At 32.9% G+C, this 15,068-nt stretch overlaps 1 protein-coding gene across 1 annotated transcript in view; it reads left to right on the top strand.

Annotated features, from left to right (window-relative positions):
• Nucleotides 1-14,552, top strand: part of LOC148943193 (uncharacterized) — a 40,649-nt gene extending 26,097 nt beyond the window's left edge. Inside the window, exons 2-3 of the mRNA XM_089101762.1 lie at nucleotides 1,535-1,594; nucleotides 14,142-14,552. Coding sequence (XP_088957888.1) covers nucleotides 1,535-1,594; nucleotides 14,142-14,552 — 471 coding nt within the window. The remainder of the gene's footprint in view (nucleotides 1-1,534; nucleotides 1,595-14,141) is intronic.
• The last annotated feature ends 516 nt before the right edge of the window (nucleotides 14,553-15,068 follow it).

The raw sequence follows: 15,068 nt of genomic DNA, 5'->3' as shown, positions 1-15,068 counted from the left end.
ACCTTAGAGTCGTAGTTTAGAGTTTTAGTTAGAGTTGAAGTTTAGTTTAGTTATAGTTAAGAGTTTTAAGTTTTACCCTACGGTGTTTGCTTAGAGTTTTTTCTAGAGTTATAGATTAGTTTAGTTTTAGTTAAGAGTTTAGATTTTTATCTTATAGCATTCCCTTAGAGTTTTTGTTAGAGTTCTAGTTTAGTTTAGTTTTAGTTTAGAGTTTCGAGTTTTATCTTAGAGTCATAGCTTAGAGTTTTAGTTAGAGTTGAAGTTTAGTTTAGTTATAGTTAAGAGTTTTAGCTTAGAGTCTTAGCTTAGAGTTTTAGTTAGAGTTCAAGTTTAGTTTAGTTATAGTTAAGAGTTGAGAGTTTTATCTTAAAGTTTTAGTTTAGAGTTTAGTTGGAGTTGAAGTATAGTTTAGCTATAGTTAAGAGTTTGGAGTTTTAACTTTGAGTCTTAGCTTAGAGTTTTAGTTAGAGTTGAAGTTATTTTTAGTTATAGTTAAGAATTTAGAGTTTTAGCTTAGAGTCATAGTTTAGAGTTTGAGTACAGTTACAGTTACACTGAACTACAGTTAGGTTTTAGTTAAGAGTTTAAAGTTTTAGCCTAGAGTCTTAACCTAGAGTTATAGCTTAAAGTTTTTGTTGAATCTGTAGCTTAGCATGGTTTTTTTTATTTTTTGTATGCTTTACCCTAGAGTCCGAACCAATTTTTTTAGCTTTAACTTTACTTTAGTTTCGCTAATGGTAAGAGTTTAGTGTTTTACACTATAGACGTAGATTAGAGTTTTAGTTATAGTTTACGTTAACATTGGTTTCGTTTAAGAGTTTGGAGTTTTAGCTTAGAGTCTTATCTTAAAGCTTTTGTGAGATTTCTGTCTTAGGTTATTTTTAGATAGGAGCTTAGCGTTTTTAGCTTAGAGTCCTAATTTAGATCCTTAGTTAAAGTTTCAGTTTAGTTTATTTTTAGTTGAGTTTATAATTTTGGCTTACATGGTTAGATTAGAGTTTAGTTAAAGTTGAATTTTAGTTTAGTAATAGTTAAGAGTTTAGTGTTTTAGCTTAGGGTCTTAGCTTAGAGTTTTTGTTATAGTTCTCGTTTATTTTAGTTTTAGTTAAGAGTCTAGAGTTTTAGCTTAGAATCGTAGCTTAGAGTATCGGTTAGGTTTGAAGTCTAGTTTAGTTTCACCTAAGAATGTTCAGTATTACCTTCCGGTCTTTGGATCGAGTTTTTTCTATGTCTCTAGTTTAGTTTAGTTGTGTTTAAGAGCTTAGAGTTTTAGCTTAGAGCCATAGCGTGGTAAAGCTTTCTAATTTAGTTAATTACTAATTTAGTAAAAATATATTAAGACGCAAATACAAAGTTTCAAAATACCACTTTTTATTAAGATAAAGATACAAATCGTGGAATGTATAAGCTTGGAGGGAACTTGCTCAATAACCAATTTCCTGGCTAAATGCGTCAATGAACCGGAAGGACGTGGTTGGTTTTTCATATATATGGTCAGATTTTTGAGACTGAGAAAAGACTTTTTGACTTGCAGGGTGAACCTCTGCCCGTTTATTATCTTGTTAGAAATACCTTGGGATCTTTTCTAATCATTGTAAGTGTCTTAATCTTATTTTATATTATTTTAGTTCTGAGAATTGTGGTCTACTTGGGACAGCCAGTCCCAGTAGAATATCTATATCTGGAATTATTATATGTAAATTGAATAAAAGTATTGTATTTTAGACAACCTCTCTATGATCTACCTTTAGCCCCTCGAACATACCCAGTCGGTACGCCTCATTAGTTTGGTCATAGCCTAAGGCACGCTACCAAAGATTAAATACCTTAGGGCCATAGTTTATCTCCCCTATAAAGGGAGAATAAAGGCATCTACGACTACACCACTCAAACACCATAAAATACACTTCACAACAACTGGTGGAAGTTGAAAAAAATGGGTCGAGAGGGCTAGATAAAAATAGTAGATTGAAATAAAATGGCTTTACCAGAGGAAAAATTACTCCCCTATCAACAGTACTTGAAATTGCAAAAATTATACAAGAATACGCGGGAAATTCAGACGTAGATGAGTTTATCGAAAAATTAAAAATTTTCGACGAACTAACTCAAGCGTTTGAGGATAAGGTCAAAGAGCAATGCGTTGCAGCCAGATTAAAGGGAAGCGCCCTTAAACACTTTGAGGCAATTAAGGAAAAAGAGCCCAAGGACATTAGTACTCTAATTGAATCTTTAAAAACAAGGTTCATAGAGACAAGTATCTCCGAGAGACTAAGAACAGAGGTAGTGGCATTCAAAACCTCAACTAGTATCAGGGAATATGCCGACAAAATATGTAGATCCGTGTGTTTACAATTAGGGAAAGGCAGAAATGACGATACAGTACAGAAAGTACAACTACATACTTTTACCCAAGGGTTACCAAAAAAGTTATTAAGACTAATATTATCATGAAAACCTGAAAATTTAGAGCAAGCTATAATACTAGTCGAAACAGAGGTAAAAATTGACGAGGCTATGAAAAGGTTTAATCAGATGTCAATAAATAACACAGGAGCCCAAGGAAATATAAAATATGAAAGGAGACAGAAAAGGGTGAGCTTTGAGGAACCAAATCGTGAACCAAAAAGGCGCGACGGGGGCCGAGGGTCGCCGTCTAGGGCAATAGCTGACAGATTCCACGACCTTAAGAGATTAGCAGCTAATAGCTATAGAAAATATGGGCACCCTCCCCAACCAAAGACAGATATTTGGGGAACCAACAATGAAAGATCAAAACATTTAGAAGTTACCACGAAACAAATAAAAAATTTAAGAGAAAATTTTATTGCTATTATTGTTGCAAACCAAAGCACTATGCAGCAGATTGCTTGCGTAGAATACGCAAAGAAGGCGAAACGTACAACACAAACCCCCAGTTCAGAACACAGGGGGGCAGAAATTTAGGAAAACAGGGCGCAAATAATACTTGGCAAACACCTAATAATATTCCTGAATTTAGGCCTAGGAGGCAACCGGTTAACGATACCCAGGGTTAAAATAGCAACGCTGAAGAAAACTGGGATAATCCCAGAAACTTTTGGCCAAACAGTGGGCATTTAAACGGAGAAGCCAGCCTGTAAGGATTGACAGAGCTGTTTCCTTACAAAAACCACTATATAGTTTAGAATGTTGTGATACAAATGCAAATAATAATAGTCTACCGATTCTGCGTTGTCTTAAAATTGAGTGTTTTCAAAATTTACCATGTCTACTGGATACAGGTGCATCTAAATCATTAATTCGAGAAGAAGTTTTTAAGAGGTTTCCTCCTAGTGTCAAAAATCGCGTAAGCAGATTCCAGAATACCCTGACATCAGTGACAGGGCACAGGCTGACAATCTTGGGAGAATGTCCATTAAAATTTAGCACAGGAGATAAAGAAGTAACAGTAATAATATGCAAGCAGCTACCATTTCCTTGTATTCTAGGAGTAGATGCCATCAGAAAATATGGGATCGTATGGGAACCCATATCTGATACAATAACCATAAACCAGACGAATGAAAATAATAGGCAAATTTGTGTAACAACAGATAATTTGCATAACAAAAGAACCATAGAAGGGGGACCGACAGCTCAAGTTCTAGCGACATTAAATGCAAAAGAAGGAAAGGTTAAAACAATGGATGCCATGATAGGAGGATACACCATAAGATAATACCCAATGATTTTCGTGGAAAATCAACTTATAAAAATTGAAAATGGTATAACATACTTAAAACTATCAAATCTAAGTAATAATAAAATAAAACTGAACCAGATAGAATTTGGATCAGTGGAAAAGATTTCAAATTCGGAAATAATATCTCTAAACAGTCCAGAATTAAGCGTAAACTTAACTAGCCACGAACATTTATCCTCATTAAAACCGCAACCACAAGAAAAATATGGAATGTCGAAAACGGATTGTTTGCAACAATTTGATTTAAAACATTTACCGGAAAACGTAAAAACTAGGGTGGAAAATATTCTTTGGGATTTCAAATGGACTTTTGCAAGACACAAAGCGGATTACGGATTAACTCACTTAGTCACGCACAAGATATCAACAGAGGACCCTCCAATAAAAAATTCACCGTATAAAACACCTTATCATTTAAAACCATGGCTAGAAAGCCGAATAAAAGAAATGGAAGATCAGGGAATAATTAAAGAAAGTATTAGCGATTGGTGTTTCCCACTAGTAATAGTCAGGAAAAAAGATAACACCTGGAGATTATGTATAGATTTTTGGGCACTAAATGCCGGCACGGTAAAAGACGTGATGAAGTAACCAAGAATTGAAACGATTTTAGATTCGCTAGGAGGTTCAAAATATTACACTAGTTTTGACTTAATAGCAGGATATTGGCAAATCGCTTTAGATGCAGAAACAAAGCATAAGGCTACAGTAATCTTAGACGATAGAAGAAAGTTCACATTTGAATATTTGCCTTTTGGCTTATCATTTAGTCCAAATTGTTTTAGTTGACTAATGAATTTGGTGTTAAAAGATAACGAACCAGGAAGAAAAGAAGATACCTTGGCTTATTTAGATGATTCAATTTTGTTTAATGAAAACCTGGAAGACCAATTGGTCGGACTTAGAAAAATTCTGGAAAAGTTTGAGAAAGCAGGCTTAAAATTAAAACCAGAAAATTTAAAAATAGTAGTACCAAAATTAGTTTTCCTTGGACACCTGATAAACCAAGGTACTATTTCACCAAATCCAGAAAAATTTACAGTCATAGAAAATTTACAGCCTCCTAAAGATCAAAAAAGCTGCAGATCAGTTTGCGGTTTGTTAAGCTATTTCAGACGATACATTAAAAATTATGCAACAATAGCACAACCTTTGACAAACCTTTTGAAAAAATCAGGTAAATTCGAATGTCCAGCGGACGCAAAACAAGCGCTAAATGAAATAAAAAGGCAATTATTACTGGCACCAATACTTAAACTACCAGTTTTGTCACAAGACTTCTGTTTGCAAACAGATGCTTCGGGTTACGGTATAGGTGCCATATTATTGAACATAAATTCTGAAGGAGTAGAATCAATCGTTCAATACGCCAGTAGGTCACTGTTGGAGGCAGAAAGAAAATATTCGACAGTTGAAAGGGAATGTTTGTCAGTTGTAGCTTTTAAAGAATATTTTTGACAATTTTTACTTGGAAAAAAATTCATTTTACGCGTAGACCAAAAATCATTAATTTGGCTACATAGGATGCAAAAAACTTCAGCCCGACTGATACAATGAATACTACGCCTGCAAGCATACTTATATAGCTCAATGTGTATAAAGGGGTGCGCAAACATTTTACCAGACTATTTGTCACGAAATCTAGATACGGAAGGAAATTTGATAACAACCATCCAAAACGAACTTGAAGGGGTGGAAATACCATCTAATGGAAATATTTTGAATCATCAAGATAAAGATGATTTTTGTTCAGCAATGAAATCCTTTTTATCAAAAGGAACGGAACTGCCAGAGCACTTTAAACATTTTTAGAAGACTTAGATAATTTTGATCTGGACGAAAGTAACAATCTTTTGGTAAGATATCATAGACCATCGCAAGAATATAGAAAAAATGACTTAAAAATTATTCCAGTAATTCCAAAATCTCTGGAAGGAGAAATTTTACAGATGGCACATGCAACGATTGGCTGTCACATGGGAGAAGTAAAAACTATGGGGAGGTTGAAAGGAAATTTATATTTTCCAAAAATGTACTCAAAAGTAAAAGCTTTCATACAAAGCTGCCAAGAGTGTGCCAAACAAAAGTTGCCACCAAAGACCCCTAGGGCCAAATTAGGTCTCTACCCCACCCCTTCAGGGGTAGAAGAACTAATGTCAATAGAAATTTGGGGAACCGGAGGAAGTTTAACAGTTTCCTGGAAAGGAAACAGGTGCGTACTAACAGTAGTCGACCATTTTAACTCATATTTATACGCTTTTCCAATTAAAGATGAAAAGACAAAAACCATTGCGAAAGTTTTGGTCAATCGCCTATTACTGGAACACGGAATCTTTCCTAGAGTTTTAATTAGCGACAATGGGCCATGTTTTAGAACCAAATTATTAGACGAAATTACAGAATATCTGGATGTTAAACGATGGTTTACCTCGTCTTATATGGCCGCAGCTAATGGGAAGGTCAAACGTAAGCATAGGGAATTAGCTTACATGTTGGGAATACATGCAAGAGAGGAAAATGAAAATTGGGATGAACATTTACCATTTGTAGTCTTTGCAATAAATTCGGCTATTTCACGTTCCTTAAAAGAAACGCCATTTTTTTCGCAACATATAAGAGATCCCAGAATTTGTTTAGATGAAACACAAACTGATAGAATATATTACAACCAAGACCAATATAAGCAAGAAATGGCAATGCGAATAAAAAAAGCCATGGAACAAGTTATGGGCAACCTGAAAGATGGGACAACAGAACAAAAAAAATATGATCGAAAAAGCAACAATAAAACAAGTTACTGTTTAGCGGACTTGGTTTATGTGTACAAAACTAACCTGGAAGGAACAAAAAAGTTAAAACCGAAATGGGATGGGCCCTGCAGAATTGTAAAGATTCTACCAAATAACTTAACATATGTTCTAAAGCATCAGTATAAGGAAAAGGAAGAAGCAGTACACTATAATAGAATGAAAAAGGGATATTTTTCAAAACCGTGGAAAACAGAGCCTATTCTTTCAGACGAAGAAATAGAGGACACGATTTCACCAGTATATATAAGAAGACTATATGAATTTTATGACCTTTTTAATGACCACAAAAGTTGGGAGGAGCGGAAGGAGTATTAAGCTCAATCTTGGCTACAAAATCTCCACAACAAACAAGAAAAAAGGAAAAATATTCGACGCTCATCGGATACTAGCGATGAAGAACATCAAACACAACATAAGTGTTTAAAATGTGATAAACCAAGGGTAAAATCCACAGAGGAAGAAAAATTGGAAGGAACAAATGAATTATCAGATCCTTATACATTAGACTCACCTATAGTCCTAACGCAAAAATGGCTTTTGGAACAAACACCATCTACCAGACTTGAGCTAACAGAATGTGACACTGATAATTCTCTTACAGAAACCGATATCACTAGACCTGGGCCATCGTCAAGAAAACCCTCTTTAAGAGAGAAATTATGGAGAAAAGTAAAGAAACCAGAGGGGCAGCAAAAAGTTCCTTTGTCAGCAGCACAAGTAGCTAAAACACTTATGAAAAAGGCCAAACATCATGAGAAACAAAGATTAAAGATATTTGACGAGGCAAAAAAACCGCACTCGAATTCAGAACCTTGTAAACCACACTATAGAGACCACGGAAAAACTTGCAAATATTATAGAGAAGAAAAGCAAAAATTTGGGGTCCAAAATTTGGACAAGGAAATGGAGAAAGGCAGAACAAGCGTAGCCCCCAGCAGATTAATATTTGAATAAAACGATTGTAACGGAAGAAAAATAATAAATAAAATAAAACGAGTAAAAAGCCACTAAAGAAATATCTATATTCTCTTTTTTTTAATCGGTATGTAAATAACATCAAAGGTTTCCTCTCAATATATATCGCCAGTAAAAAAAACTATTACAATCCCGTAGAAAAGAAATTCAAAAATTTTTTAGTCTAAATACTCGTAAGATTCCCAGAAAAAAAATAAGCTCCAATCTGAAGTGACATCACAGCTTCCTGCAAAAATTTTGCTTCCGAGACGAGATAAAACTTCGCGAATGGTGACAAGTATTGTCAAAACGAATTAGTCTACGTACCATAAAAGAAATTAAGTAAGGCCACGTAACTTATAAATAGGTGTTGTGAAACTATTTAAATAATACATATTTAGAATCAGCATTAAAAGGCGATTCTTTTGATATGTGTATTTAAAAGAAATATATTTTGGGGGGTTAATTTAAAAAAACGAAGGAGGGTAGTTTACTGAAATGGGGTAATTGGAAGCTAGCAAATTTGGAGTAAGCATAATCACTGCTGGTCTCTCCTTGTTAAGTACATGCAATGCATCTACTGACCTTTGACCCTCAGAGGTGGCTCTTCCAGTCAAATTTGAAAAAAAAAATGTTTTTGAAGAATTTTAAAATTATTATAATGGGAAAAACAGCAAGAGTTTACATTAAGTGCACTACATGGACAAGCTAGCTGCAACCTTGTTATAAACAGTAGAAGGTATAATAAATGAAACACTTACCAATAAGCGGTGAATATAAACAAGAAGCCGTAGATAAAATGGGTCACAATTTAAAAAGTATAGCACTGTGTAAAACAAAGTTTTTCTCAGGTATAATTGATTTCAAATATTAAATAAATTCACGACGCTACATTAACAGAAATAACCAGGGCGAGGACATTGCAGGTGAAAGACACCAATGACAGGACAATTGGCGTTTAAAAACGAAACTGCTAAACGTCTTGTCATTGGGGGGATCCACCAAGCTAACCAAATTGATATTGAAAATATCGGTCAAACTGGAGAAGGTTTGGGCTAAATGTTCGTGTAAAATCCTAGATGCTAAAAAAATTGCAAAAGAATTGGTTTTAAACGGGCACTAAACCCAAAAACCTTTAAAACATGGTAATAGTCAAAATATCACGAAAGGGACAAATTAGACTCAATGACTGCGTAAAACTAAGGCGCAAATTAAACTGAGGATAATACCAGACACGAATAATATAAAAAATTAGAGGGAAACCAGATAACCCCTATCTCTAAACAACTTTTGGCACGAACTAGGGCCTAATTTTTGGTGAAAATACTACAGACAAGGAGTATGTGTCTGCGATGAAAACCACACAATTTTGTGGAAATATGGATATTGTAAAAACATACATTTTTATGAATAAATGAGAACTAGCAAATGCGGGGCAAAACTTAATTAAAAATGTTGTAAAATCTGCTGGACAAAAATACAGTACTTTTCTAACACTTTTGGACAGAAAAAATTGAATAGTGTCAAAAAAATACAAGTTGCAAAAATTAGACACCCCCACCTCTCAAAAATAAGGAGATAGTTAATTTGACCATAGAAGGGCAATCAACATAAAAACTTGTTAAGGTTTTTGAAAAATACGTAAAACATACAAATATAGGCTTAGGAAAGACCTATTTTATTAAAAAAAAAACGGAAAAGACTTGAAAAAAAACCTTAGGCTTCATTGAAATAAAAAAAAGGGATGGGTTCAAGTTGAAAATATAGCCAGACGAAATTAAAAGGAAAAGAAACTGAATGGAGTCAGTTAAACTCTGTTATACGCACATGTTGAACTGACCGAACGAGACTAGTATGAAAATTGTACTACATAGGTACAAAATAAGTAGCATTAATTCTACGGAGCCACCGTTACAGGGGTTAATGCGGGCCGAGATTAATAGAAATATTGGAGAAATGCTCCAAGTAGACAGGAAAAAAATTTGCTTTCTTATGTGGGAGTCGTTTTCAGAAAAATGACTAACATGGCATGAAAAATTAAAAGAAGGCACATAATATCCGTAAGGAAATAATTTGAAGTTGAAACCTAAGACAAGACCACTAAAAGTTGGGAAGTTAAAGTGAAAGTTAAAATAGTCATTGTCACTTGCATGTCTAAAACTAAATTACTTGTGCCATGAAGGCCAGGTATTTTCTGCAGAAGGGCCACTTTTCTGAAAAAAGAATAGCCCAAGAGAAAATTGCGGCCACAAATCAAATAGTGTGGCAATAATATAAATAATTAATTATTGTGTGTGCAGGTTCATAATAGTTCTTTCATCTGTATCAGATGATAAGAGAATCCGGAAACGTTATAAGGAGCTACCAGAAGGCAGCCCTGGTAAACAAACCTTCAGAGTGCAGGCCAAGTCAATTGATAATGGCTAACAGGTATAAGCGGAACAGCAAAATTTTTTAACTTATCAGATCTAAGCTGTAAATGGAGCCTTATACCAAAAGGACATTAAAGCTGAAAAAAAGAGAGATTACAGACAAAAAAGTTATAAAACTGTCTCAAGTACCAAAAATTCGAAAAGAATTAGAAAGCTCAAAAGTCTGAAAAGTTTGAGCAAAGTCATGTTATATGAACCATTGCCAAGCCCTTATATAGAGGCTAATCACAGTTATCAGTTATAGTGCATAAATCTATTTGTTTGAGTTGCTTTTGTTTTGTAAATATTTTAATTGCAGTTAGGACTTAGCATATAAAAGTCTTGACGGACTTATTTAAAAGTTGTACAAAGAATAAATATTGCAGTGATTAAATAAATTATTAGAGTATATAATCATTATTTGTTTTTAACAATTAAGTTATGTATCAACATAACTTCTGTTAATATATATATATATATATATATATATATATATATATATATATATATATATATATATATAAATATATATATATATATATATATATATATATATATATATAAATATATATAAATATATAAATATATATATATATATATATATATATATATATATATATATACATATATATATATATATATATATATATATATATATATATATATATATATATATATATATATATATATATATATATATATATATATATATATATAACTTAAACTATCCATGTAAATATAGTGAATTAAATGTTGAGTATTTGTGTTTTTTATTTTTATATCATTCAAGAAGTATTCTACATTAATACTTCATAAGCAATTAAGAAAACAATAATTGGAATTAATTCCAATGATAGTCTATACCGTGTTTTTTTTTAATGCATTAAGTTTTAGCCAGTAGTTGAATATCCTATCTAGTTTTGCGAATTAAAAAAAAAATACTTGTGCAAGTTATTACACAATGCTTTTATATATATATATATATATATATATATATATATATATATATATATATATATATATATATATATATATATATATATATATATATATATATATATATATATATATATATATATATATATATATATATATATACTATGTTTTAATTTACTTTAAGTTTTCTTTATTTAAGATTTCTGCATGTTCTTATTTGAATATTATTAGGAAATGGCTTGTTATATGAGGAATCTTTATTCTCGGAACTTTAATTTTGTTTTTAATCCTAAAGTAAAGGGTTTTTGAATTAATTAAGAAACAACCTGGTTTTGATTGGTTAAACACTAATTGTTCAATTCTGCCAAGCATAGCAGACCATAACCATAAGTTTCAAGCATGAAGGCCACACAAAGTCAAGTTTCGTACGAATAGCTAACTTCGAGTCCGCCTATATTCTGTTTTATATAAATAACATATTGAAATAACATATAATTTCAGAAGTTTCGATTTTGGCTCCATCGTGATACTTGAAATTTTCATCTGATGGTTGTCTTAAGCTATGATCCCTGACAGTACACCCCTCTTTTTGAACATTACTGATTATGAGGAAGTGGCAACCCTTTCCTATACGCATAATTTTTGTTCGTTTAGGGTTTTAATATTGCTCCTTACTCTCAGTGGAAAATACTTCAATTCAGTAAATTTCCTCGTTTATCACCCCTAGCTGCACTTGCTTTAAGTTCTTATGTCACGGAGCGCCATAGCAATTCCTGACATCTGCCTGTGACTAGATAAGACTCCTTTGTCTATTTTTTTAAATTAATTTTTAAAAAAAATTCCACAAAAATAACCTTTTCAAAGAAAAGTGAAGAACTCCATTAAACCATAAATGAGCAAAACTAAAACCAAATAATCTACCAAGCGTGAAACTACCACAAATCAGCATCCATAAATAAATGAAACCCAAAACGAACAGAAATTACAATAAATAACCGAGTCAAACTCAAAACGAGCAGAAATTAACATGAGCAGGGCTCAAAACCCCTATGCCTTCCCAAGACCAGAACATAATTTGCACTTTACTGAAAAAATATAAGGGTTTTTACTTTTATAACTTTAATAAATAAAATAATATTAACATTTTGATTATTAAATATCAGTATATGTACATTAAACTGATAATTCACATTCATTTGTTTTTTTTTCAGTAAAGTGCAAATTATGCTCTGGCCTTGGGAAGGCATAGGGGTTTTGAGCCCTACTCATGTTAATTTCTGCTAGTTTTGAGTTTGACTCGGTTATTTATTGTAATTTCTGAACTTATTTTGGGGAAAAACGTTTTTTAATTAATTTCTGTTCATTTTCTATTGACATAGTGTTTTCATGGAAAAAGAAAAAAAACACTTTAAACCTCTTCGTCTTTTTAAGACTTTATAGTTTGGCCTGCTATTTGTATGCTGAAGAAAAATTTTCAGCAATTTTTAACGACATACACCCTTTTAAAAATCTGGACACAAATAGTAGTGTTTAATTTAGTATTAAACTAAATTAAACAGTATTAAACTGCTATTAACAATAATCAAGGTATTGTTGACATTTTGAATTTTTCCTAGAAAGTCCGAGGGTAGACAATAGGATTTGTACTGGGACTTGTAGGGGTCCATATTAAATACATGGATTATTTGACTGGTGTTCATGGCACCAAGTCTAGTAGAACACTGCCTTCGGGAGTGATTTCCCAATAGGTTTCATATTGATTTAGTGAGATTAGTGCAATACTCTCAGCCAATGGATCGGCAAATGTACACTCTAAACGCACACTCCCCGTACGTACCATACTCATATCCTGTGTGCTAGACAAATCCAGAACAATGATACCATGTGTTTTAGCAAACATATCTTCGGTTATACCATTTTCAAATAGTTGAGAGTCATGATCTAGGGTTTGCATGGTCAACTCATACAATGTTCTATAGGATTTATCAAAAGATAGATTGTAGAGTGGGATACCGTTTACTTTGCACACAAGAGATGAAAGTCCTAGCAGGCAATTAAAGCCGAAGAAATTGAATCTTTGTGTTGTAATAATCTCATTTCCAAACTCTGGTTAGTACGTCCCACATATGAGTTTCCGCAAGTACATGGGATCTGATGTTGCTTCCCAGAATTTAGAAAACTACCCAAAGTATTATTACTCTTTAAAGCTACCCTTAGACCATTGCTTTGTAAAATTCTCTCAAGTTTTTCACTTAGCCCGGGTACATATGGTAAGGAACAAAAAACATCCTTCTCCCGAGTTGTCTCCAAGACTTCCTTAGAAATCTCCAGAAACATTTTTCTTCTTTTTGAAAAAGTCTGGTTAATTAACCATTCTCGATACATGTTGCTTATTAGTATTTTCCTTAGAAAAGACAACTCCTCCTCAACAAATTTTGGAAAGCAAATAATAAAGATCCGATCAGTTAAAGAAATGATCAAACCAATTTTTACTTGGCGAGCGTGACCGGAACTATGTGACAAAACTATATTCTAAGCTTTGTAATGGCTGGTCCAAAATCAGCCCGGTGCCTACTTCTGTGCTCCGATCTTAAAGCTTGGACTACAAAGTTCAAGCTTGTAAACATGTTTATGGTTCCAAAGATGTGACATAACTCCATCCTTCTCCAATAATAATAATAATAATAATAATAATAATAATAATAATAATAATAATAATAATTATAATAATAACAATAATAATAACAATTTTAATAAAAAAAAACAGTTTCTGATTTCAAAACTAAATAAGTTTTAAGAGCCAAGTGATAAAACATATCGTCCATACCTAACGGTCTTAGATTGCCTAGTGCATTGCAGCACTCAAAACTTAAACAATCCCATCTCATTCCAAATATATTTTCCTTATATAAGAAGGTCAGTTGGCCTTCTTATATAAAAGGCAGGGTAGTGGAAATCAGTTGCATAACACTAGATTTACTAAGTGATATAAAATAAACTTTCCTGTACGTCTAATTTGTAGCAGCCAATAAGATCTGAAATTAAATGGAATGACTTAATATACTTTTCTGTTATTTTTACCTATGGGTCTAAATAATAAGTATACAATGGAATAAAAACTTTCACTTGATTAAAATAGCTTTGATGTCTGTCTGCGTCAGATTAGTTTTATGGTTACGAAACGGTGATAATAGCAAGCGTATTTTCTGTTAACATAAGTTATTGACATAGACCTTCTTATTTAAACGTCTTTGCACTAAATTTAAAAACATGTATCTAGAAACTAAAATTTGACTTCTGTTACAGGCCAAAGAAACAATAAAACTAAATAATCCTGAAGAAGACTTTAGCACGGATGCTAATGAAAATGGAATTCCAGACGCCTTGGAGAACGCCCCAGTAGCTAGAGTTTCTGCATTACCTGTTCAAACGGTAGAACCTGTGCTTCAACATAAGGAAATAGATCCTACTTTTGCTGCTGCTCCACAAACAGTGGTTAAAACCTTTCAATTTGAGCCTTTTGCATTCATCCAGCGAGCTTCACAGGGATTTCCGTTCTCCTTCGTCAGTCCTGCTCCAAATACAAAACTTGAACAATTGAATCAAGCTCAATCTCCTCCACGTCAGGTTCCTCAGCTTGTGATTGGACAGTTCCAGTCTCATTCTTTCCGGCCTCAATCTTTTCAGTTCAACCCACAATTTACCACTTTTAACTAGGGACATGGATAAGAAAGTTTTTTTGGTGCATTTGCTTTATTTCTTAAAAATAAACAAGTTCTTACTTTATTTTGAAAAATCTTTCCAAACTTCTGTCATTAGATAATCGTTATATCATCAGCAGTACATCAGCAGTATTATTCTAACCTGGAAATGCGGTACCAAATCATTACTGACGTTTTAACGTCCAGACCCTAAGCTAAATGTCTGCATTGCAATTCCCATATCTCCAGAGGGCACCCCAAAAAGCGAGAGACTCTGATATGCAAGAGAAGAGCAAGAGAATTGGACAATAAAACACATCCCTCTATAAAATAAAAAATACTAATTATTTTTTCATCACAAATATCCAACGCCATTTCGACAACGATTCATTGTGAACATTTGTTGACGTATATCTACTATTTTTTATGATAATCTGTATTCATTAGGTAGTGCAATAGTGGTGCTTAAGAAAAGAGCGAAGTGGGCAAAATATGTTAATAATTGATTTTTTATTACTTTATTTTTCACAAC

Source organism: Artemia sp. Qi Xiang Cuo, chromosome 15 (assembly GCF_049724085.1).
Source record: "Artemia sp. Qi Xiang Cuo chromosome 15, ASM4972408v1, whole genome shotgun sequence".
Lineage (NCBI taxonomy): Eukaryota > Metazoa > Arthropoda > Branchiopoda > Anostraca > Artemiidae > Artemia > Artemia sp. Qi Xiang Cuo.
The sequence above is the reverse complement of the archived record's forward strand: the minus strand, read 5'-3'. Positions and strand labels throughout refer to the sequence as shown.